A 25803-nucleotide genomic window follows, 5' to 3' on the forward strand; every position below is an offset into this window, starting at 1 on the left:
AAGGCTTGGTTTAAAAAAAAGTCATCAAGAAGACATAAAAACTTATGCACAAAGATACCCACCATAGATTTACTTTTAATATCAAAACATTAAAAAGACAAAATCAAAAACTATGTCTCCAATCTTAGGAGAGTGATTCCATGATGCACTCACAAACAACAGGGAACTTATCATGTGACAGGAACTGTTCTCAAGACAAGACTGTTCTCCAATGGTTTCATATCATCGCAACCACCTAGAGGTAAGTACAATGACCTCCATTTTTCAAACGAAAAACCTAGATATGGGTCACAAAGCTAGTGAGCACTGCAGCTGAGATTTAAGCAGAGACGGAATCTCAAACCAGCTCTTTCCCACTTCACGCTGGCTCATTTTTAAAAACACTGTTTATAAAAAGCTTTCTCAGGCAAGGGAAGATGTTCATGATTCTTTTTTTTTTTAATTTAGATATAACGTCAAGCAAAAAAGAAGCTACGTTATATAAACAGCATAATATCAACTAAGAGATGTATGCATCTATCCAAAAAAAATAAAGGAAATTAAAACCATAGCATTACCATTGTTGGCTTCTGATTTTTTCTCTCCTGACCTTTATAGTACTTTCTAAAAGGAATATATAAGCTCTTTAATGAGAATAATTTACAAAATCCTGAATTTTACATTAAAAGTGTCAAGGTGTCAAGAAAATATCATTTGAGGCTACATGACTCAGCAGTCAGTCCTATATCTCCTCTACCTACAGAAGGAAGGTTTCCAGGCAGCCCCTGCTTCTCCCCATCACCACTCATGGTGACTGGCATTAGTGAGGGATGCCTCAGCTGAGACTAGGAATACGCTGTGGGCCATACAGTGGTGTGTAAGAGTCTCCTTAATGGTGAAAGGGACACACAAATGCATGATGCAAAATATGTGTCTTCGAGTGACCAGGATGAGATTTTTGCTCCCCTCCCAATAATAATTATTTGTTCTCTATATTTAAAGAACTCTACTTAAGCAATACTTGGATCTGACTCATGAGCTTTAACCAAATACACACAGTTAAAAAGTCCTTCAGGAACTGACACCAAAGCCAAATTACATCCTATTAAGTGTGACACTAAAGGTTTTCTGGGGGCAAGAACGTAACCGACATTCAAAAGGCATATGTGCACATTACCTGATCAACCTTCATGATCTTCTTAGCCTTCATATTTATATAATAATCTCCCCATAATGTTTTCAAAAGAACTTCTTTTTTGATGCCAATTTTTTGACTGTAGATCTTGGCAAAGTGCTCAATTCTGAAACAAAAGCAAGTTTAGGTTATTAGTAACAACAATAAGTATGGATATAGCTAACACTTGAGTGTTTCTGTGCCAGATACTGTTCGAAGTGCTTCAGATGTATTACTAACGTACTAATTTCAACTCACCAACAAGGCAGGTACAAATTATCTCTCGTTTGACAGAAAAGGATAAAGCAGCACATAGATATTCACAGGCATAAGTGAAGCTGGGCTTCAAACCCAAGCATCTGGCCCAAGCCTGTGTTCTTGTCCAATCGTCTCTACGTGCACATGAATCAGACTCCACGTTACAGCTCCCATTCTTAACTCTGCATGTATAAACACGGGAGGAAGGGCAATGGCCAAGGAAATCCAGGCTCTAGTTCTCCATTGCAACTGTGCCAACGAAAATGGTTTCGGCCATTCACTGCTATAGCTGTCTGTTCACACCGAAAATGAAATCTGGCCAGAACCTGCCAAAAAGGGCTTTTCAGCACCTGCGATTAAACCCCAAACACATGCACTTAACTCCCTCAGCCCTTAGAGAAACCAGTTAGCACCAGCTCTGCTCTCAGCCATGGGAGAGCAGTCATCTGACAAACACGGATGCTACTGCACATAGTGTCTGCATTGTCTGGATAAAGGACCTAACGGAAACCTTTTCTGCAGGGGACAGTATGTTTAACCAAAGGTTTGAGTCCAACTCTCAAAGTACCAGCATCTAAAAAGATGCAGTTGCTACTTTATCCACTGCAGAATGAACCCAAAGTTAACACACTCCAGACCATTCTTTATATGTCAGTCAGCAACTGTGGTACTACTGGAATCCAAAAGTTAACTACGACTCGGTCCAATGAGCTGACATTCTCTGATGAGACTGGAAGCCTGGTGAGGGTGATAGGCTGAAGGAGCAGGAGTTAATCACTATGGTCAGAAGCAGGAATGTGAAGAGCATCAGGCAATAGCATAGAAGCAAAAGCAGGCACTGCAGAAACTGCTAACGATAAATATCCAAGTCCCCTTTCACCGAGAGCCAAGGGACAGAAAAATATCCACTCAAGAATCAAATTCAAATTATACAGTAACAAGCTGTTGACACTGTGGAGCTGGCCTCGAGAGTCCATTACTTTCAAACTCACTATGGTAAACTTTATTTCCCATTTGATCCAACAGTGATTTATTTAGCAGAGTGACTTTTTATTTTTCCAAAACTTTACTTCCTATTATAATTATTATATATAAACAAATGACAAATTATAAATTACACATTATTCCTACAATAATTTATGTAATGATGAGTTATGTTATTAGTACTACATTATCTATAATTCTTTTGACCTTCTGAAGAGGGAACCTGTCTTCCCTGCACAGGTTCTCAGCTCGCTCCACTGTCCGACAGCTCTCCCAGCACTGCGGGGTGACCGAGCATGCCTGGTCTCGCGCCCACAGTGAGGAGAGGAGCCGACGGTTCCTGGGCCTCAAAAAGAAAGCTGGTCTTGTCCTGCTGCCTACTCCAGGGGTCAGTAAATCGAAAATTCTGTATTTTTTCTTACAATTGTCATGCAGCTACAATAACCTCAAAATAAAAAGTTTAATTTAAAAAAATCAGTTGAGACTTCTGAGGGAAGACGTTCGTTCCAGTTTGTTCTGGGTTGCATAGCGTGTCTTCACTCAAGGTTCCAGATAACTTGCTCTAGGGAGAGAACAGGAGCTTTGCATAACTTGTTGGCTGCTGACCAAGCTTTTGGGTCCTTTTTTTTTGGCAGGGAGAGCTGGCAAAGTGATACTATTTTTAGAAGACAACTAACTGCCCTTTAGAGTAAATCGAACAGTAGGAGAGGGCAGAAATGTAAATTCCCAGGCACAACCGCAGACTCTTAACTAACTGGTAGAGCAATGGAGTGTCCCACTGCCGGGTGCCCGGGGGGTTTATGAGCAACTGCAGAAGGCAATGAGCATGGGCAGCTGTGATGACAGCTCAGTCCATGAATCTGGGAGACCCAGAGACCCTTCCAGAAGGCCTATGAAGTGAAAAACTGTCATAATGAAACTAAGATGCTGTCTTGCCTTTTGCACCACTCTCAAGTAAACTGGATTTTCTAACTACATAACTGAACGAACAGAAAGCAGAAACCCGTGAGAACCTAGGTGTCTTTTATTAAAGATGTCCATTTCTGATGAATTTATGAATTATAATAATGATAACCATATACATATAAAAAATCACTTGTGTATCAAATCCACACAGATGTAACAGATGCAAATCGACTCACCCGAAGCCCCACCCATCGACTGCACTTGTGAACACAACATTCCCCTGGTCTGGAGAGAAGTAAAGGTGGGAATCATCTGTGTCCTCCAAGCCAGCACTCCAGTCGTACACTTGCTCTCCCGGGTCAGAATTTGGGTTCCCCTGGGATTCAGTCTCTCTCTCTGCTCTTTCTTCTAGGACTTTAGAAGTAAAAAGAGTTCCTGTGAGCGCATTAATCTAGGAGAGATGATGATACAGCAGACTGTCATTCAATGCTCAGCATGCCCATGGTGAGAGACACCTTGCCTAACCCTTAGGCCAAGAACCATCTGTCAGTCACGGTCTGGGTTCATATTAATAGTAATGTGACATTTATAATAATTAACTTAGAAGTTATCAGCCCATTCTTTCTCAACCTAACAAAAGTAAAATCGTTTTTGTGATTATTCGTTTAGTACAAACACTGTTAAAGTCACAGCTTTAACTCATTTTCAGTACCAGGGCCTGGTGTCACTAGGAACCCAGTTTCCACCCCCACAACCCTAGTTTGAAGCCTTAGTCAAGTCCCTGGCCACTTCACACCCAGCTGTTTGAACTTTTCACCACTCTCTCCAGGCCTTCTTCCCAAACTCCAACTCCCAAGTAAGTAATCTTACTTCCTACCTGAGAGAGAAAACAGAGCCTATTATGTAGAAATCCAGCAAACTTCCCATATTCCAACCCCTCAGCCTGTCTGTATTTGCAAACCCACTGGCCCTTCTCCTTCCACTGTGAGGCAGGGGCATTTTGCCTGTGCCTGTCTCTGTCCGTCTCTATAGGGAATAAGAGCCACTGATCACTTTTTCCACTGCTCTACCTTCATGATTCCCTCCCTTCAGCAAATACATTTTAAGTTTGTCTCCTCCATGGTGCTCCATGTTCTTGAAGAAGAGTTCAACCTCCATGCATGGTGTAGAGGCTCACCACAATCTAAGGCCTGGCTGCCTTCCTGCTCACACCTCCTGTCCCTGGTCGCCGTGCTCTAATCCATTGGCTGTAAAAGACAATCTGCACCTCTCTGGATGAAACACTGTGCTGTGTTTTCTCACCTTTCTGACTTTGTGTATCCTGTCCCTTCTCTCTCAAACACCTCTGCCATAACTCTCTACCTGCATACACTACCTTTCCTTCAGGTCAATGCTTCTGTTGCAAGACTTTCCCTAACTCTCTCCTTCCTCTTGACCTGGTCTGGGTGAGGTGGTCCTCATCTATGTTCTTAAATAACACCAGGGCTTATCTCACTGTTCTCCGAATGTCTCTTTTAACTGTTTGTCTCCCCTACAGACTGTGAGACTTTGAAAATAAGGACTCTGGCCTGTCTGTCCTTACATTCGAAATACCCAGCACACGACAAACATCCAAGAATTCATTTGTTCAACATATAGCTATGTAAATGTTTCCTGAATAAATAAATTCAAAAATACTTGGGTAAAATTCCATGTAAAGACAGGTCATAAAAAAACCAAAAAGCCTCCTATTATCGTTCCGTTTCAGAACCAAACTACGAGCTTTAAACGAGAGAGCATTAAAACCTACTGTCCAAGTTTCACACTCAAGGTTTCCAGGGGGAGGGGGCTCCTGAAACGATGCCTGTCCTATTGCCTGTGTTGTGGTATGACTCCAATATGTATCAATCTTAAGCAGTTCTAAATAAGAATTTTCTATAGCAATGCCACACACACAACTTAGCAACTTCCTTACAATGACACTTTCTTGAGCCCCAATTTTTAAAATACTGAAGTAAAGAGTAATACCTGTTCTAAAATATTCTTGAGGTGAGAATATGCCTCCTGTGGGGTGAATTTCAGTTCCACTATCAAGCGATCTATCTTATTAATCACTAAAACTGGACGGATGTTTTCGAGCCAGGCTTGTCGTAGAACTGCCTGTGTCTGATTAAAAGAGAAAGGAAAATATGAAACTCATGATTCAAAAAAATTAAAGCACATTGAGATATTCTGAATCAGTTAATTTCCTTTATCACAACTGAGACTACACCAGTCAGACAAAAGAAATCATCCTTGCCTTTATGGAACTGAGAAGAGAGACAGAGACAGAGACACACACACACACACACTTTACTGAATAATTAAAAAATAAACACGTTGACGACACACAGGTCAAAAACGGAACATGCCCCCAAAGTCCCGTGTATACCTTCCTGACCATAACCCCATCTCTTAGAGCTAACCACTGTTGTGCTATGTGGAAGTCAGGTGTGTAATTTCACTTATCTGGTGAGGACACCTAGGACACTACAGACCAAGGATGCACTTCTTAAGCTGAGGTACCTGTTGTGCCTTTAGGGGAAATCAGAGGGGAAGCTATTTGATAATTATGGCACATCTTCTCAGAATTAACAACTTTCCTCCATTTCAGTTATTAAACCTTTATTATTCTTTTTATGAAATAAACAAGGGTATAGTAAGAAGTAGAATGGAAGTAGAATGGAAAAGGTGATACCATGTTAAAGATAAAACATAAGGTTTCAAGAAAAATTGTTAAAAGAACTGAGCTTCAAGAGCCACTCTGAGCTCCACACCCGCTGGAGCAAAACGTTCACTCTGGCCTTAGGAGTGAACTTTTTCAACTGTGGTGGAAAAGATGAGAAACACTAGATTAAGGATACAAAAGTATAGGATAGCGAAGGAGGAAGGGGAAGGGAGAGGAGGGACAAGTGCAGATTAAGAAGCGAACAGAGGAGGATGCCTGTTGTCTCAGGGAAAACTAGCCCAAGATTTTGCTATAAACAACCTCTCACAGTTCAGAAACCCTTTCCATTGAAGTAAAACCACCAGATTATCCCAAAATTCTTTTCTCCCATTTCTGCTCAGTCCTTCTGTAAGAGGATATCAGAGACATTCAAAGTATCTAAAGTCCTAAGATCCCTTCAAAACTCAAGTGATTTCACTCTATCACAGACTGGACTATTATCAAATGGAAAATGGAAAACCAATGTCTGATCATTAGTGAAATATCTGAAAAGGCACAAAGCAAGCAATAGTCAGTTCCTCCTCTTTCTCCACCTTCCCTAACCAGTTAAATGTTTTCACACTGCAGCCCACACTACCTGCGGACAGACCCCTTCCACAGCATCAACCACAATGATGCATCCATCGCAGATGCGAACAGCCGTTGACACTTCTGAGGAGAAATCCACGTGTCCTGGAGAGTCTATGAGATTAATCAGGTACTCCTCCTTATCTGAAATGAAATTTGAGGACACAGATTGTCAGGTGTGCAGTATACAATACTCTTCCTCGAGCACTTCAGAATAAGAAAGCATCTAAGAAATGAGTGTAAAGCTAAAAGAGGTGAAGGTTCAATCAGCAGCTGCCATTCTAACTTAAGCTGTCATTCCAACTCTCATTCATGAGCTACTGATTCCAAACAGCATCTACATAAAACAATCAAAGACTTCATTATTCTATCAGTTACCACTTATCAAGAGCCTACTGTGAGCCACACACTGTGCTAAATAAACACTTTTAATGTGCTAATCACATTACTGAGTCCCTGCAATGACCCTATTAGATAAATTATTACTATACTCATTTATAGATTAGCAAGTTGAAACTAAAAGAAACCAACAATGAAGAGAGAAAGCTGTAGAAAGGGGCCAAAAGAGGAAATAACAACTTAAAGACACAGAACAGTTGGCCAAATACTTCCCTACAACTTCTCAAAGAGCAGGCGTGAATCTGCTCAATCGAAATGCAGGTTCGATTCTATAAAAATCTGAGTGTTACTATGTGCCAAGCCGTGCTCTCCTTCAATCCTCACAACAAACTGAAGAATTAAGCTCATAGCAAGGCGACCCTCATGCTGATCTGTCTTGCTTTAGCGCTGGAAGTCCCACCGCCCACTAACCCTAAGTCAGTCCCAGGCAAACCAGAACAACTGGCCATCCCAAGGGTACAGAGACTTTACATTAAAATGTGAGTAAGTACATCATGCAGAAAAACAATAATTCAGTAGATTTCTCCACTCACTCCTCCATTTACTGCTAATTGGATATAATTCTCTTATAAATGCAAAATAATTATTTGAACACTCGAACACCTGCTCCTCCTCTTAGCCCAGTGTTTCTCACCTTCTGTGGGCTCCAGAACTACCACAGGGATGATCATTATAACATGGGTCGTTTAAGGGATTTTCCCCATTGTAACTTTACAACTTGAGGACGTGACCTATGCCCTAGGTCATCCTGGTAACGATAAAACCGCCACCGACACCAAGGACAGAGCTCACATCTGTGGACTGCCTGTTTGTGCTTAGCACTGTTCAAAGCATATTATAGACATTATCTAATGTCTACTCATAATATCCCTCTGCAGTACTTACTACTATTAGCCCGATTTTACAGAGCAGGACATCAGGACACAGAAGTACTTTTCTCAGAGACATCCAGCTAGAACCCGATTCTGAGGTAAACTGTCTAAGATCAAATAATTCAAAATGGTAGAGAGGAAGTTCAAACCCATCTAACTCCAAAGACATACCTTTAACCACTACAGTTAAGATGGCATGAATTTCATCTCGCAAGCCAAGAGTCCACTGGCAGTGAACTTCTGAACACTAGGTTAAGGGTTCCAAAGTATATGCGAGGGAGCCTTAGGATAACTTACTGATATGAGATTGCCACACTTATTCATCCCACAGAAAGACTTCCATTTCAACTCAGCTCTGGCAAAATCAAACTCCTAAAAGCTACCAATGACCTCTGGCCAAACACAAAAGTCCCTTTCAATTCCTAGAAGTGTTGCTATCAAATGACATCCTGATTTAGGAACAGTAAGCTATAATGATTATGGCAACCCACAGTTAGTAAATAAGACTCTAACGCCAATATGCAGGGCACAGGACAGAATAAGGATCCATCCAAGAAATGGAACACTAAGGTTGGATGAGCAAGGTCCCATGAATCCTGAAGATATTCATACAATCATCTGGGGGATGGGGTAGGGAGAGCAGGTGTGAACTGCCAGTTTTTCTGTCCACAGGTCAGCCACAGGTCCCCAACTGCAACCAAGTCTGGACAGCCTAACTTACAACAGATCATTTGGAGAGGCCAGACTGCTATTTATGGAACACAAAGAAAAGAAACTAAGGCATGCAATTAAGGCAGGAAAAGAAACAAGAATGTGCAAGATTCAAAACTATTCTTCTTTAAAAGACAGGTTTACCTTTGGCATAAAGCAGTGAAATGGCACTGGATTTCATAGTGATACCTCGGACCTGTTCATCTTCCCTGCTATCCATGTACCGTAACTGCAAAAATGCAAAGTAGCACCCTCAATTCCCAATGAATTAAAATGTAACATTAAAATAAACTGATTTGGACTTTTGTTTTAAATACTCACATTCTAAGCTAAAAAATCATTCGTGTTTTTCTAAAGGGGGAGGCATGGGAAAGGGAAATTGTCATGGGGAAGAGAACATAGACAAATTGAAAGACATTACCACTTTCCAAATCTATTCAAACACGTAAACCCTCTCAGAGAGCTGCTCATTCAAATTTCAGCCATGATTGACTGGGTAGTCCATGAACAACTCACAGAAGGTAGTAACAGGGGGATTCCTTTCTTCATCAAGAACACCCACTGCTTTCCTATTCACAGGCTTTGACAAAAGTCTGAGCAGAAATTCAAACAGAAGGTCTCTAGAGGCAAGAGAATCCTTCATTCCTTTTCCCAAATTAGCGGATTTTAAATACACTCTCAAAACAGAACTGTAGGATATAAGATGTTTCTAACATTACCACTTAGCTGTTGGCTTTCATAAAACGTTAATGCCAACAGATAAAGACCTGCATCTTTTTCCAGGCTTTGCACTGACAGTGGTTTCACTTAACCAGAAAACCTACCCTCTCCAGCTCCTCAAACTGAAGCACCTCACTAACCTCCCTCCTCCCTCTGCAGAATGTTCTGCCTTACTTCTCTCTGCCGTCAAACTTATGTTTACTCATTTCCTTCATTCGAGAGCCTTGAGGATAATTTTTTGATATGGGATTGCCACAATTATTCATCCCACATTAATTACTTAGTTGTCAGAAAGGCTTCCATTCCCACAGCTCTGGCAAAACCAAACTCCTAAAAACTACCGATGGCTTCTGGCCAAACATAATAATCTCTTTCAATTCTCACTCTTCTTGATTTGTGTGGCGTTAAACATAGTTAACAACCTTTTGTATACACATGTGCTCACATGCATATGTGAAATTTCCAGAAGCCTAAAATCTCCTGATTTCCTTCCTATCTCTCCTTAGATCCCACTGTTGGCTCCCCCTTCACTTCTCCAACCTCCCAGAAAGGCATTCCGCCAAGAAGTCTCAGTTTCTTGCTATTCTTCTATACATGTTTCTTCTTTCAGTCATCTATATGTTTTTTCATTCAATTTTGCTTCTCCATGTCCTCTCTGTCCCCAGTCACCTGATAAATAGTGCTGATAGTATCCTGAATTCATCGAGGGAAGGAATATCTCTATTTTCCTCCTCCAAGTAAATTATTCCAAGGCTTTTTAAAGCGTAGCTAGAAACAAAAATCTCCTCAACTTCACTTCCCATAAGACATGATTTTCATCGTGGCCCTCAGGCTTCAGAAGCCTTCCTGTGGTGCACGCAGGCTAGCCTTCGAGGTCTCCCATGAGCTGGCAGAATCTCTCTATCTGTGTGTTCTATCCCAGTAGTCTCTTAACATATGCTCCTCTCAAACAAAGCACAACTCACAAATTAGCCCTGTTCCCCTTTAACCATATTATTTCTCCCTAACACTTTCTCTGCCTTCTCATCCAAGTCACCCACCTGGGGAGAATCTTTCCCTCTGAAAATTTCCACACTTGTGCCAGGATATCATCTGATTAAGTTACACTTATATTAGTATCAGGTAAAGTGGATTGGCAGCTTCTGAGATGCATGAACTATGCTTTAAACTTTTTTTCTGACTTTCTAAGAACACAGCAAATGGTTCATCACATTGTAGACAGCTAATACCTACTGAAATGTAACAAGTATTTACCATATACAACAACATACCTTGCCTGCCAGGCGGCTGGAGATGATTCCATTGCTAGATATGAGACAATCAGCAAGAGTAGTTTTTCCTGTTAAAATAACAGCAGTAATTCAAATCTACCTCTTTTTTACGGAAAAATGGATTTTATCTACAGATTTAACATCTAATCATAAAAATTGGTTTAGCAACAGTCTCCTATTTACATATACTGAGTGAAGAACACATTAACAGGCATGTTAAAAAGTTTAAGTACACTTCTGAAGAGAGCGTCTGGAAGGACACAGATCTTAGCACTCCATAGTGCTGATCGTATATCTCTAACTTTGTGATCTCATCAACCTCAACTCTAAAGTTGCAGAGCCACATCTTTTTTAGAGTGCAAAACTTCTTTTTGAATTGAAGCTAATTTACAGAATAAAATGCACTCTTAAGGGATGACGCAAAACCATGCCAATCAAAATACAGAACATCTGACAAACTTTTACATAGTTACTAAAATCTGTCCCACAAGGATTTGACCAAGTTTATTCTAATTATGATTTCAATCATCTGATATGTGTAACAGTGACCCTGCCTCTAAACCTAAACCTTTGATAGCCCAGAAAGACAAAAGGATAGCACAGCAATAATTTTTGTCTTTGAAGGGTATACCAAGTAAAGCAAGACTACAGACAAAGCCATTTCAAAAAGTCTTACTTTAACAAAATCTCAAGTTCTCACTTAAAAAACGATGCAATTTTACAAGAATGCTAATCACTAGTAAGCTGTTTTTATTTTAAACGTTTAACAGCGAGCTTCTCTGATATCAAAACTTCAAAGGAAGTAAGAGTTGCTTTTTAGCGAGCATCACTGTCAACAGCCCACAGCGTCACTCCACTGACACAGGTGGAGTCACAGCCTTAATTACTTAAAATAAGCCACTTAAAAAGAATTCTTACCATGGTCTACATGAGCCAAAACACAGATATTCCTGATGTTAGCGGTGTTTTTCTGGAGCTGAATCATCTTATCCAAACTATTGAGCACCATGGCTGCTTTATTCCTTGTAAATAAGAATTGCGAAGTATTAGGAATGGCACAAGGGCCGAAGGGCGGGGTTTGTCAAATGCCGGCAGCTGACAAGACTCTGTTCGGGAGCCGCGAACCCAGAATCCGCCGAACGTGTGCGGACAGGATCCGCCCGCCGGGCCCAAGCCAAAGGGGAGCGTCTGAGTCAACACCGTGTCACGCCGGGACCTGCGGAGCTCGCTCCCCCCTCGGGCGAGACGAGCGCTCGGGCCACTTCTCCAGGGCTACGACCACAGCGAGGACGGGTGGCAGGGGGGAGGGTGGCATGGGGGGGGGGACGCCGACAGCCCTCCCCTCGCGGTCTCCCCTTGCACCCCGGTCCCGCGCCTCCCCCGAGGTGACGTGCCCGGCTTGTTACTGCCCAGAGCCCGAGTAAAGTCGGGGCCCTGAGCTCCGCCACTCCCCGCCGAGGAGAAGGAAACACCTCAGCCCCACGTTCGCTCCTCCGCCGCTCTCTGTGGGGTCCCGAGTCCGCACCCAGTGGCCGCTCCCAGCCCCGCTCGCCCCCGCCGGCCGCGGCGCCCTGCGCCCCAACCCCGCTCAGAGCCGGCCCACGGGAGCCCCGGCGCGGCCTGCACTCACCCGCCCGGGACGCCGCACTCCGCCACACACCCGCTTCTGAGGTGCCCAGAACTCAGCGGGTCCGAAACGCCGGCGCGCGGGGCGGGGCCGTGGATGCACGACCTCTGACCCGCGCGCGCGTGCTGACGTAACCGGAAGCCGGCGTCGCGTCCGTCTCCCGGGAGCCCGCGTTGCCTAGACGACAGCGGCGCGCGGGACCCGGGGCCGAGGGCGTTGCGAGGCGCCACGGAGCCGACGCTGCGGGTGGACAGCATGAGGACCCGGTGCCTGTGTCAGATCTGCACCTGCGGGTGAGCCGCGGCCGGGGGGCGGCGGGCGGAGCCCCCGACGGCCGCCCGGGGAGGACGGTGCCCACGCTTATGCCGTGCAGACGCCCCGTCCCGCCGGGCGCGAGTAAATGAATACCGGCGGCCGGATTCAGGCTGGCGAGTGGTGTGATCTGATCCGACTGGGAGCTGGGTGCCCTGCGAATAAATTTTTATTTTTTTGAAAAAAGAAAAAAAGGAAGGAAAAGGAATAAGACAACGGTGTGCAAGGCCATGAGTTCCCAGCACGTGTTACAGTCCCATCTCCAGCTTTCTGTCCCAGCCCGACGGACAGCCTGTTCCCATTCGCACCAAGGAAGGGCCCCTGGCGGGCTGACAGAAAAGGCTGCAGTCTCTACCCTGAACCCCAGAATTGGCCTGTGAGCCCTGCCTGACAACCTCTCACCCCTACCTAGAAACAGTCTTCTTCCTCAGCTTCTCTGTTGACTCAGGGATTAGATCGATACTTGCTAAAGAAATATGAATCTCAGTCCGTTTGTATTCGATCCCGTCCAAAGGAAAATCACTTGCATGTTGAAATCATTCCCCTCTCCCAGTTTCATAATAAACGTTTCTTATAATAATTAGATGTAGATTAAACGATAAATTAACATTTGAGGTATGAATCTGAAAACTCTAATGTGCAAAAATTGGTTAATTTTTTTCTATAACATGTCCAACCCAAGTTCCTGTCCCATCCAGCTGTCAGGAAATTCGGTTTTCAGGAGGTTCCCCTTAATTCCAGAGGCATAGTGATCCAGGGAGCTGAGGCAGCGCCAGCGTCGGGGTCCCCTCTGCACTTCGAGCATTGGTGGTGTTTCCCATAGAAACGTCTCTTGCTGAAGCTCACGTGATTCCTTCAAGACCTGTGCTGCCCCCACTTTCAGGTTTATGTTGGAGGCACAAGTATCTTTGGCAAAGCTGGGAGCCACTACTGTAGGGTTCCATTTAGCCACCTCTTTTGAGATCTGGCCACCTCCTGGGACACTGATACAGGGTAGGGCAAATATCCCCGAGTCTTCTAAGAACCTCATCATCTTTTACCTCCTTCCTTTCTCTGGGGAAATCCATCTCTCTCCACTCCTGTTCAATCCAGGACATCCCTTTCCCCTAGGGACCCTAAAAGACAAGTTGCCTTTCATCAATCACCAGAGGAACACCTGATTTTGTTTCTTTCATGGATTATTTTTTAAAAGACAGGAAAATGTGTTGACATCACACAGCTTCTATTCTCTGCCTGGCAACAAGGAAATAAAAATGTCCTGACTACCTGCCTGAAATAAAAGAGGGGAAGGGAAAACAAGAAAGACAAACTCGTTAATATGTCACTACATTGCCTTGCTCTAGAAGGATCAAAATTTGTCAACAGTCTCTCCAGGGAAATTTTGACTTCATTCTGCTACTTTTTCATTTTGCTGTTTGAATCTTTTTCTTCATACTACATAACTAAATATTTTCAAAAGTCTATTTTTTTCACTATATCAGTCAACACAAACCATCCGTCTCCCAATGTAATTTTCTCTGCAGTGTGTATTTACAAGTGCTCACGTGAGTTAAACTAAGGTGGAGTTATTTTATATCACAAAGCAAAGTGGTGGGGTGCTAGAAAAAAACTGACACTTGGTAACAATAACCACTTTCTTTGCAAACCTGCTCTGAATGTTTGGGTGAGCTCTGGAGGAAAAAAGGAGAGAAAGGATGGTATTAAGAAGACAGGAAATCATGTGACTTGTCTACATCTCAATTTCTTCATTCCTTTCCTAGGATTTACTGAAATAAAATTATAGAAACCAAGGTAGAAATAAAGCTCATATTATTGAAGACAATGGGAAGAGACTAACATGAAATCTTTGGTATCTATAAAGATGAGAGGAACGCTAATAGATAAAACAAACAAAAAAAAAACAGATAAATCGAAGTAAATATTCTGAAGTAGACATGGGAGTCTGTCTGTCAGACAGGGCTTGGGACAGACTTGGGTCGAAGCTGAGGACAGAAGGGCAGTGTATATACAGAAGGAACTTGAGGGCTGAATCTAAAACACCTATATTGCTTGGCTTTCCCTTCTACAATCTGCCCCCACTAAATAAAGTACAGGCAGGTGACACATGCCCCTAAGGGCTGGGAGGAAGAATGCTTCCTTAAGGATTGCTTGTCTAAAGAAAGTTAAGACTCCAACTGTGGGAACTTACCATGAAAAAAAGAGGACTCAAAATAGATGGCACAATGGAGAGGTTGAAAAGCATCAGTGCATGTGAAATGCAAAGAATGTAAGAGGAAGTAAAGGCAATAGAAACTACAGTAAAATAAAAAGCTACACAATAAAATTATAGTTCAAAAAAAGTAAAATTTAGAATGATTTTTAAGAATTAGAAATCGATAGCATGAAAGAAAAGGTAATTTAATCTCGAGGCTAGGAACTTTGAATTTGAACGCTCTCGGGGTCATGATGGTAAACCTGTGGATAAGAAGGTACACCCTGCCCTCGTTAAATGGCTTCCCTTAAAACCTTATATCACAGTCGCTGTAATGTGACGGTATACCAGCTTCACGACTTTTCAAAAAACCTAGGTTCAAAGGCATGGAAACTTGGTTGTGTTGAAGGACAAAATCTAAACAAACATGTAATATATAATAAATAAAAGGGTAGAGCTGGAAAAAAACCAGATGTCTTGAAAGGCAGGTGGAAAATTGGAGAAAAATAATTAGGAGCTAATACTTTTCTCCATTGTCTTACAATGTGGGAGAAGTCAAAGGCAAGTATTTATGAGCTAATCTTGCAAAGTGGAATGTCCAGAAATGCTATCTGAAGTTGATGGGATTTTTTTAAGAAGGGTTTCAATGTGTCATATAAAGATACAAATGTAAGCAAGGTACCTATAATGCAGGATCCACTCATTCAGATCTTCGCTCAAGTGTCATACCGTCTAGAGTGGCACCTTGCTGCCCCAGCCCACTCTCTAGCCCACTCCCCCGCTTCATGTTAGTCCATTGTTCTTAACCATTACATGATACACTATATGTTTTTCTGATTTATCTGTTCATTGGCTCTCTCTTTCCTCCTTACCAGGATGTTAGCTCAAGTAGAAGAGGGAATTTTTTTTTTTTTGGCCTTTTCTTTCTTATTAGTGTATCCCTAATACCTTTGCAAAATTGTTGCTCATTTAATGCTTATTGAATGAATGAATGGCCATCTGTCAGTAGGAAGTAAGTGGAGTGGTATAAATTAAATCTTTCTCTTTTATGTTGGGATTGGAAAATTAGTAGGAATTTAAGCTGATAAATCAAGATATTCAAAGCTCATAAATAAGCATTGCAGATGTAACCTCCAGAAAAACCAAAAAGCAGAGTCGGAAGTTGGAAATGTTGGGGCAGGAGGCTTTTGCTTTCCTTTATAAGTTCTTCTGCACTATTTGATTTGTTATAATGTGAAATCAAATAAAAATCAAAACAACGAGAAATGCCAAACTTTGACTTGATTCTTGTAACTCTTTGCAGCCCTCTCAAACCTCCATGCATAACCCTTGTACCCGACCTTTGCTAATTCCTCCAAGCGGCCATGTATGTACTAAATCACTTCAGCCCTTCCCCAAAACCTCACTTTTCAGCTGCTATTCCTGAGTCTGCGAACAACCCTGACTGAATTTTCGTTGCTAGCCCGAACCTCCCTTTCTTCACTCCTCCCTGCACTGTGTTCTTTATGCTGTCCAGCTTCTTCCAAGCACCCTGATTTCTCCTGCGTTCTTCCTGAGGGCTCGTGGAGTCCAGATATCTCAGGGGGTCCTGATTCTCTACAGATAATTTTTCTTCGGCTTTCCCTGGACTTGCATTATCAGCCCTTAGCACATAGCCTGGGGGCCCCAAATGGAACCAGACCTGAGAAACTGAACTCATATTTCAGAACTTGAGAGTTTTACTTTTTTTGTTTGCTTGGGTTTTTTGTTTTGTTAACAGTTTTATCTCTCTTTTTTCCCGATTATAAAATAAATATACATGAGGCATGGTATAAAATTCAAGTAAGAAAATAATATAGGTTATATTATAGATACAATAGATAAATATTATATTATATATAATATAGATAAAACTTTCATAATTCTATTCCCCACAGTTTACACATGTTCTTTAAGACTTCTACATTCGCACTCTTTGAGAAAGAGAGAGAGAAGCTACTATACACAGTATTCTACAACCCGCTTTTTCACTGCTTAAAATCTTCCATCTTCCAATAGCTTTCATAAAGATCAACCGCATTCTCTTTAACAACTACACACTATTATCATGCATTGGTCAGGGTTGTTAGTTATGGACAATATACTCTGGCTCCTTTAGGCATAAAGGACTCTTATTAAAGAGTATATACAGCTCACAGAATTGTTGGAAGAATCAAAGAAACAGTTGTCAAACTAAGCTTTCAGGAACAATTCCTAAAAATCTCCCCACAGACCTGGCCTTTGCCAGGGTAGCCACTGCCTCTGCCACAATGGGGAAACCACAGCAGAGCTGTAGGCTTCAGAGCCACTTGTCACTGCAAATGTCAAGAAGCTGCCAAGTCAGGAAGCCACCTTGCAAACCAGGACGCTGCCTAACCAGTGCTGGCTCCAAACTCTGTGCCTCTACCACAACCCATGCAAGCAAAATGGATGTGCCCTGCCTCTCCCCCTGGGTAGCTCTCACGTGAGCACTAGGTGAAAAGAAATTGTGTGTAGAACCTGACTGCAAGGGGCCCAGGAAATTCACGTGTTAGCTTTTTGGTGTCCATAGTATAACAAGACACCCTACATAGTTGTCAGAGTGAAGCCAGAGTTTTCACCACATCAGATAGACCATGATTTATTCATTGCTTTTGTGAACACCACTGCAGAGAAAACAGAGAGTTTATGTTTGGTTTTTAGCAAAGCTACTCTTCCATTGAGAGATTCTGAGTCTATCAAAGGTCTCTGATTGAAACGCAATTATCATGCAAATGTTTTGGAAGGTGTAAATAATCTCTCAGTTTGTTTGTATTCGCACAGGAGACATCGCTGTCCACAGGGGACCACAAGGATTTATGAGCATTCTGGCGTGTATTGCCCCACAACTGAGTATCTGGAAAAGTATCCTACATATGGCAATGTTCTTCCACCTCAGAGTCTTAAACCCAAGCCAGAATTTCGAGCATACCGTGGTAAAATGGAAGGAATAACAACATTTAAGTAAATATTGAGAAACTTTTTGCTTTACTTACTTTTCTCCCAACTCTCTGGTCTTAATAAAGTTTTTTAACTCTTTAAACTGAACTCTTAGTGGATTTAAGTTGAACCAACCCAAGAAGCAAGAAAATAGTCGAGTCACAATTTGAGAAAAACAGAAAGATGAGAAGTTAGAATGACAAAAAGTGAAAAGGGAAAAGATGCTTTATTTTATTTTTTTCCTGTCTAAGTCTCTTGCATTTACCCGCTTTCCACTGTCATCAGGGCCTAGAGGAATGCCTCATTGTATCTGCATCTCCTCTGGTTCTTGCACCTCTGATCTGCTTTCTACACTTTAGCCTGCCAAGATGGTCTTTTTAAAATGCAAACCTAATCCCATGGCCTCCCCGCCTAAAACACTCTGATGCTGTCCTACTATATTTAATACACGCCAAAAGCCTCACCCAAATCCCTTCGCGGTTTGGTCCTTACTTGCATCTCTTACTGATTTTCACCGCCATGCCCTTTGTCCTCTTACGCGTATATCCCACGGGACATTTTTCATTTCCCTACAGTACCAGGTTTCCCTTTTCACAGGCCCTGCCCAGATACTGCTTCACCCATCTGAAATGTCCCCGCCTTCCTGCCCTACTTAATGCCCTTCCAACCTGTAGGTCTCAACTCATCGTCACCATGAAAAGCCTCTCACACCACCTCACCCATTGTTCAGGCCAGGTCAATGCCCCCAACATGAGCTCAAAGCATCTTTCTATTATTTATCATTAGGTGGGTTTCAGTGCTCCATGAAAGCAGGAACTATGTCTAGTTTTATCTCGGCATTCTGCTCCCAGAGTCCCAGGACAACGCCTACCAGCTCATGGTGGGCACTTGGTATTTATTCAGGGTAATAGATTAAAAAAAAAAAAAAAAAAAAGGCTTCCTAAGCCTAAACTTTTCATATGGACTTAGCTTTTCTGAGCACTTTGTATCTTTGTCAACACAATAGGTTAATTCTTTTATTAATTCTGTTAACATGCACGGACATCCAAGGTACAGTCTTAGGTATCAGGCATAGAAAGATCAAGAAGTAGAGAGGTTCCTGCTTTCAAGGAACTCATGCATCAGATTTCCATAATTTGGAGTTTAAAAAAAAACTCTCTACCACAACTTTAATTTTTAGTGTTATCCATCTTCATTTCATTTCAGATAGAGCTCATTCTGCTTACACAGCATAGATGATGGTCAGCATGACTCTGGACATGTCGGATGTTTGGGGACATATCAGATGAATGAAAGTGCATGTACCCTTTATGACTTTTTTTTCTTAAGAATTTTATAAGATTTTGAGCCAAACTGACAACAATTGCTGGGAAGCAAGATCTCAAATGCTGCTTCGCTTCTTCTGTGTAGAAAGCCGCTTTGGGGTTGGAGGTATACTTTCTTATGCTTAGCCCGACTGGAGAAACTTGGACATCTAAGCTTGCTCTCTGTCCTCTCCCTGGTCCTTCCACTCCCCACACGTGTTCTAGCCTGTTCCCCTCTAGCTGCTACTTGGGAAGAGCAAAGAACAACTCAGATGTCTTGAGAAGCAGAGGTATGTGACTTCTACAACTCTTCATCCTCTACATAGTAGTTATTAAGCCTTTATTGTCAGGCACTGTGCTAGGCACCTGGGATACAGGCATGAGCAAAAATGACCATGATCTCTGTGCTCACGGACGTTGCACCTAGTGAGGTGGCAACCAAAACCATCTCTCAAAGTAAGTATAAAGTTCCAGCTGTGATAAAATCCAAGGAGGATAGGGACAAGGTAACTTAAGAGCCAGAGCAATTTATCAGGGACATGAGAAGAATGAGCTATAACAGGAAGGACAGGAAACAACAGGATTAAGCAGGTAAGGAAGTACACTCCAGGCAGAGGGAGCCACATGCAGCAGCAGCGTGGGGAGAAGGACATTCTCAAAAGCCAGTGGTCACTGCGAGCTCTCCAGCCGCATCAGGAGTGAGGCTGCTGGACCCCAGGCTGAAGCGGCTGATGGAGGTGGGAAATGGAGTCACAGCGTGAAGAGGAGAGGGACTCAGGGGATTTTTGTTTCGTTTTCTGATGCTTACAGCACATACAGAACATGCTGCTTCAGGAAGATTTAAACCAATCATAAAATGAGTGACACAGTTGATAGGAGAGTCCAGAAAGAAAAAAAAAAGCAATTTTGAAGACTTGTGGTAATAATAGTAGTTGCTACCATAGTGCCCTTAATACATATCAAGCACTTGTGTGTGCGTGTGCGTGTGCGGGTGTGTGTGTGTCCTTAAAACGACCCTATGAGATAGATGACATTATTGTCCTGTTTTATATACAAGGAAACTGGGGCATAGACAGGTAACCTAAAATTCCAGTCATGCGCCTACGAATGACAGAGCCAGGATTCGGACCTGGGTAAGTCTTTCTGGTTGGAGGCCGTGGTCTCTTCCTCGCCACCAGACCACCGGGGCGTCTGCAGTCCCAGCTCCGCCACACAGCATATAGTGCCGAGTGTAGCTGGGTTCCAGCGTGGCCGCCGGCCACAGCAAGGGTTTCCAGGGAACCCAAGCAGGGGTAGGACTCACATTCACACTCTGAGTGCAACTTCTGTCTGAGGGCTGGGGTTTGTTCTTGATGACGAGCTGGAAGACAGTGTGACTTCAGGAAGAGGGAAACACACTTGAGCAGGTGACTGGGGTCTTACGAGCAGGACGGATGAGGGCTCAGACGAAGCGGACCTGGGGCACCCACTTAAAACTTTCTTTACGTTCATTAAATTTTTCACCTGAGATTTCCTTCCAGGTTAGGAAAAAATTCAATTACTCGAGGACTTTATGTAACATCCAGTTAACTAAGAATCCTGGGTAATGATGTTTTGAAACCAGGATTTCTGACACATGTATTTTCCTTGAGGTATTTAGTCACTGGATAGGACACAAGAGAATTCAATTATTTCTTTCAAGTACTTTATTAACTATCACCGTTTGATTTTCTTAAACTTTTCAAGTAAAAACAGCTTGAAAATTTCAATACGACACTGAAATAATTAGAAACGAAAGAACCTGTGAGGCTATGTTTCAACTTTATCTATTCCAGGTCTGATTATCGTCCTTATGAAATAGCCCCACAGCCTCGCCACGTACCGGAAGAATATAAACCGAAACAGGGGGACATTGACCTTGGCACTACCTACAAACGGGATTTTAATCCTCATAAAATGCAGCCCGTGGCAATAGTCCGGCCTTTGGAGAGACGGCGAGTCACAAAAGGAAAGTTGGATACTGTCCCAACCTATAAAGGTAACTTGCCGTCTCAAACATGAGGGAGCCGGAAAACCAGAACTCACTTCCAGCTTTGATGTCCAACTTCAAATCATTATTATTTTAGTGTGTTGCCAAACTGAGCCCTCATGGCTTAGGAAAAAACTTTTTTCTCGTTGGTCAAAAAAAAAAAAAAAAAAAAAAAAAAAAGACCTGGATTCCTGTCCAGCCACTTAGTTGTCTCAATCCCAAAACATATAAAAAGAAAGGAAGTCATTGAACGAGCACTATGTCACACTTGTCACATTTGTGACACTGGGTTAGCACTGTTCCTTTCCTTCCATTCCAGAATGAATTTAAACTCCACCAAGCATACATACTGGAGTCTTTGAGAAGGTCAGATAAATAGTAACCCCCTTCAAAACCAACAAGCTATAGATTTTAATTCAACCATATCAATAATTACATTAAAGGAGAATGATCTAAGCATCAATTAAAAGAGATTGTCGTGGTACATGAGGAAGAAGAACCAGTTCTGTCCTGTCTACACAAAACGTGTGTTAAACGCAAAGCTATAGACAGGCAGATGGAAAAATGTATACCCTGCGAACTCTAGCTGAGAGAAAGGATTGTGGGGTTGACTATATTAATGCCAGAAAATGTAGCCTTTGGGGCAAGGACTATTCCAGGAATAAAGAAGGATGTTGCCTAGGGATGGAAAGACCAGTTCGTGTTCCGGTTCGCTCCCTCTCCCCTGGTTCATAAGAAGATTGTGTTTGACCCAGCTCACCTTTTCTAGCCAGGCTGTCCCCCAGGTCTGTGCTAGCCGCTGGATGGCCTGCTCCTGGCTCAGGTGTCCACTTTCATCCAAACCTCAGCAGCTTGAGGTAGGAGTCACCGTTTGGTCCCGAGATGGTCATCTTGGCAGAAACGTCTATGGATGAGGAATTTTTCTCTTTAGAGGCAGTATCCACAGGATAAGCCTTTGAGTTGTAGCCTTTCCAGGGAACACTGCATGGACTTCAGTCTAGATGCTAATACTTTACCTTGCATAGCTTCACAAATTAATTTGTTATTGAAGAATACATATTTTGGGGTGAAGTCAATTCTATAGTATATCTCAGCTTTCTGCCTTTCTCACCTAGAAACAGAAAACCCAAATCGCCCTCAGTTGAAATATAAGCACTTCAATTCCCTCCACAGTGTAGGTAACCAGCAGGCAGTAGAATTAAGGCACTGCACACCCCATCTCAGGCTGAGCTCTGATGCTCCCCTTCTACACTGTATGTAGCATCCCTGACACCCCTGAAAGCACTCAGTGTGGGCCCTGTCCTCCAGGAAGGAATGCCTTGAGGTCATTTCCTGAGGAGGAGAGTTGAAGCCGGGGACCTTTCTGGGACAGGATGTATCACCCCATGCCTTAGCTCAGGGGACCCTGCATCCTTCCTCTCAGATGCACGTTGAAATTGACATTCTCTCCCCTTTGAGAAGTCTCTCCAAGAGTGAGGAGTAATCAATCCCCACATCACTTCTGCCCACATATCAAGGCCCATGGTTTCATGTGAATTTCTAGGTATTAGGGTTCACTTTAGCGTTTCACACCTTACAGTGAATATCCCAACCAGTTCCTGGGGGCACAAGCATCATCTCCCAAACTGTCTCCACGAAAACAGCCTTTTGGGCTTTGGACTCTCGCGAGTCAGGGTGGGAGGTTGTACTCCATTGTGGTGTAGTCAGGTGAATCTGGATGTGGAAAGTTCCACGTATGTAAGAGGGCAGATCTGAAGAGTAAGGAAGAGAGGAAAAACCCCGTGTGATGGGCATCGGAAACTTCATACTTGATTATGTTCCTATTTCTAAAGGCAATGGATTTTTGGCAGTGAGAGAAGTCATGATTTTGAAAAGATGGTTGTTTTCTTCGGTATTTAAAATCGCTCTTTTCTCTCCCCCAAGATGATTATAGGGCTTGGGATGTTCCGAAAAGTGAACTGTATAAACCAGAGCGAAGTTACTATCCCCCTACTGTGAAATTTGGAAATTCGACTACATTTCAGGATGACTTTGTCCCTCAGAAGATTGAGCCGAGGCAAAGCTTCAAACCCAGCTCCGTGGTGGAACGTTCCACAGTCCCGTTTCATGCCGACACAAGCCACCGCCTCGATTACGTGCCTCACCAGCTCGATTCCAAGTCCCCGCGGCCCAAAGAAGTCTACAGGCCGGCTGAGCAGCCCTTCGACGACCTCACCACGCACCGACGTGACTTCCAGGGTCTCGCTGGAGAAAGCACGAGGAGCTGCAGGCCCGTGGACGCCGGGGTGACCCGCCTCGCTCCGTTTGCAGGAAGCACTGAGTTCCGCGACAGCTTCCAGCCCTGGGAGATCCCGCCGCCCAGGGTCCGGGAAGCGCATGTGCACGTGCCGCCCAGCGGGACCATGCAGCTGCACAGCACCAGCCACCTGGACTACGTTCCCTATCAGGCCAGACGCGTCGTCCCCATCAGGCCCGTTTCTCACCGAAGACTCGACCACCTTCCTTTCCAAGGGAAAAGCACCACGAAGGAAGATTTTCCGGCTTGGGAGAGTTGTCGCCCGGGGCTCATTAAAAAGCAACCGCAGATCCGCAACCCGTCTGGAAAATTCGACGGTCTAAGCACGTTCCGGTGCCACTACGTGCCACATACGCCGATCCCCGCGGAGAGCTGCAAGCCCTCGCAGGCTCCTTTCCGGAGCAGCGGCCCACTCGACGCCGTAACCACATACGTGGCGGAGTTCGCACCGAAGCCACAGGAAGTGTGCCCAGCCAGCTACGCATGCCCGCCGGGCCATGTCTTCGAAAACACAAATTCCCAAGGGCACAAATTCTTCTGCAAGATTGAGACCGCGCCTGCATCCAAGGCCTCCTAACCAGCACCTCACACTGGCTTTCCAAGGGCCAAACCAATGGCTTATAGAAGGAAAAAATAATGAGATCTAAAACAAATAGTGTTAAAATTTTTAATCAAGGAAATTGGAAAACTTGTTATAGGGCATCATGTTCTTCAAATCCATTCTGCATCGCTATGCTAACCAAGATGGCTCTTTAATACACATTTCTGGAAGCAGAATAGTGTTCGTTCCCACTGGAACCCTTTTAATCCCCAACGTAGCATTCTTTTGGTAGCTTGCCTCCAACCTACCACCATTCATACCTGTGCGCATGACGATGGCCCCTGTACCGTGAGTCACAAACCAGTCACCATTTACCAAGCATGCTAGAGCCATCTACACAGCACCGAAAATGACACAGGGACCCCTCCTCCAAGGCAGCAGTGATCCTTCCCTCAGCCTGCAAGGCCCCGGCCATGGTCACCGAGTCGGGTTTTGGGGGACGGCGGCCACATGGCTCCTCACGTGCTGGAGCGGGGAACAGCCACTGCACTGTGTGACACGGAGAGGCTCCGCGGGCCAGTAATCCAGGGATCTGGGTCCCAGTTCCAGCGACACTGGTTTGTACTAGTGCCACCCTGGGCAGGTGAGTCATGTCTGGGCCTCGGCATCTTCGTCTGTACGAGGGTGTCCGCCCTGCCTACCTCGCGAAAAGTGCGCCTTGCACATGAGCCCACGTGACACGCTCACCACAACCCAAAAGGTCAAAGTGCTAAATGCATGTCAGGGACTGTCAAGAATTCACTTCCTACCTCTCGTACCTGCTTTTCACTTTTTCTAATCAGGGTATTCACCTACTCAGTGATCGCTTCTAGCCTTAGCAAGGGTTGCAAAATAAACTAATTTGCCTCGAGCTTATGAGTAGGATGACTTTGGAGACACCGTGACCAATTAAGCGTCACCTGCACCTGTTACAGAGGACGGAGAACTGGGACTGGTGGGGGAGGGGAAGCACGCATTTCAAACGACATTATTTCCTGACAGGAAATAATGAGTCGTTTTAGGAATGACTGAGGGCTCTGAAGAAACTTTCCAGGTGGCCTCGGGTAACTGTGCCACGCCCAGGGTCACAATTCAGGAGCACTGGGCACAGGAGGGGGCGTGACGATGCCCTTCTCAGCCCCTCATCCCCATGAAACAGGGAGAACAAACTGCATCTACGAGTGCTGAACCTTCCCGAATGCATCGTGTGCTTTTTTTCCCCCTTTGATAAATGATTGTATCATGGGAGAACGTGATTTATCAACAAGTTTAGTCTTTTGTGTTTTAGATTTGTTTCAAACTATACACTGAATTGAGAATAAGTCCATTTAGATAGCATATTTTTAATTATTTGAAAGTAGTTTGTTTTTTATTTACATTTGTATTTATCAGTGAAAATCATGTAGGATTTTATATGTCTATGTGACATTTAAAGCATCAATAAAAGGAATGAATTTTCATGAAAGCATTTCTGTACCTAAATTTCTCCAGAAAATTGAGCTACTTAATATAGTCTTATCTAGGTTAACCTGTACCTAATCAGATATTCTTACCTTTTTAACAGAAAATATTATTATATAATATTTTTATATATTATAAAATATTATTATATAATAAAAAATTAAGGAATACTACAGCATTGTCATCCTGGCCCATTTTCTGATGATCTGACGGGGGGTGGTCTCCTCTCTGGACAGAGGTCACCCACAATAAGACATCTACTGAATTTTCTGGAGGTAGTTTGTCTTGGGTTAAGGACACACAAAAGAATAATAGTGTCTCCTTGTACTCTAACACTCAATAGGACAGGTGTGAACCTAGAGATTGGAACAGTATACATGAGAGATTAAGAGTTCAGGACAGGCTTCCTCAAGGCAGGGACAGCTGAGCAGAATCTTGAAAGGCAAGCAGGGACAAGCAAA

At 43.5% G+C, this 25803-nt stretch overlaps 2 protein-coding genes across 7 annotated transcripts in view; one reads left to right on the forward strand and one right to left on the reverse strand.

Annotated features, from left to right (window-relative positions):
* The window catches only part of EFL1 (elongation factor like GTPase 1), a 72115-nt gene extending 59793 nt beyond the window's left edge, over positions 1 to 12322 (reverse strand). For all 3 annotated transcript variants that reach the window (XM_016135338.2, XM_036231868.1, XM_016135340.2), the window contains exons 1-8: positions 12218 to 12322; positions 11506 to 11609; positions 10588 to 10655; positions 8741 to 8825; positions 6625 to 6758; positions 5309 to 5446; positions 3538 to 3752; positions 1157 to 1280 (exon numbers count right to left, since the gene is read on the reverse strand). In XM_016135338.2, coding sequence (XP_015990824.2) covers positions 1157 to 1280; positions 3538 to 3752; positions 5309 to 5446; positions 6625 to 6758; positions 8741 to 8825; positions 10588 to 10655; positions 11506 to 11596 — 855 coding nt within the window. In that variant the 5' untranslated portion in view covers positions 11597 to 11609; positions 12218 to 12322. The remainder of the gene's footprint in view (positions 1 to 1156; positions 1281 to 3537; positions 3753 to 5308; positions 5447 to 6624; positions 6759 to 8740; positions 8826 to 10587; positions 10656 to 11505; positions 11610 to 12217) is intronic.
* A 58-nt stretch (positions 12323 to 12380) lies between these two features.
* Positions 12381 to 25433, forward strand: SAXO2 (stabilizer of axonemal microtubules 2). Of its 4 annotated transcripts, none has more exons than XM_016135350.2 (4): positions 12381 to 12507; positions 17538 to 17717; positions 20812 to 21014; positions 22929 to 25433. In XM_016135350.2, exons 1-4 carry the CDS (start codon positions 12470 to 12472, stop codon positions 23876 to 23878), a joined length of 1371 nt encoding a protein of 456 aa, XP_015990836.2. In that variant the 5' UTR covers positions 12381 to 12469; the 3' UTR covers positions 23879 to 25433. The 4 variants fall into 4 exon arrangements, with proteins under 4 accessions (XP_015990836.2, XP_036087764.1, XP_036087765.1 ...); XM_036231871.1 differs by having other exon boundaries at positions 12490 to 12507; positions 17538 to 17618; positions 19034 to 21014; XM_036231872.1 differs by lacking the exon at positions 12381 to 12507 and adding an exon at positions 19034 to 19287 and having other exon boundaries at positions 17204 to 17618.
* The last annotated feature ends 370 nt before the right edge of the window (positions 25434 to 25803 follow it).

This window comes from Rousettus aegyptiacus, unplaced genomic scaffold, assembly GCF_014176215.1.
Source record: "Rousettus aegyptiacus isolate mRouAeg1 unplaced genomic scaffold, mRouAeg1.p scaffold_m13_p_14, whole genome shotgun sequence".
NCBI classification, from domain to species: domain Eukaryota; kingdom Metazoa; phylum Chordata; class Mammalia; order Chiroptera; family Pteropodidae; genus Rousettus; species Rousettus aegyptiacus.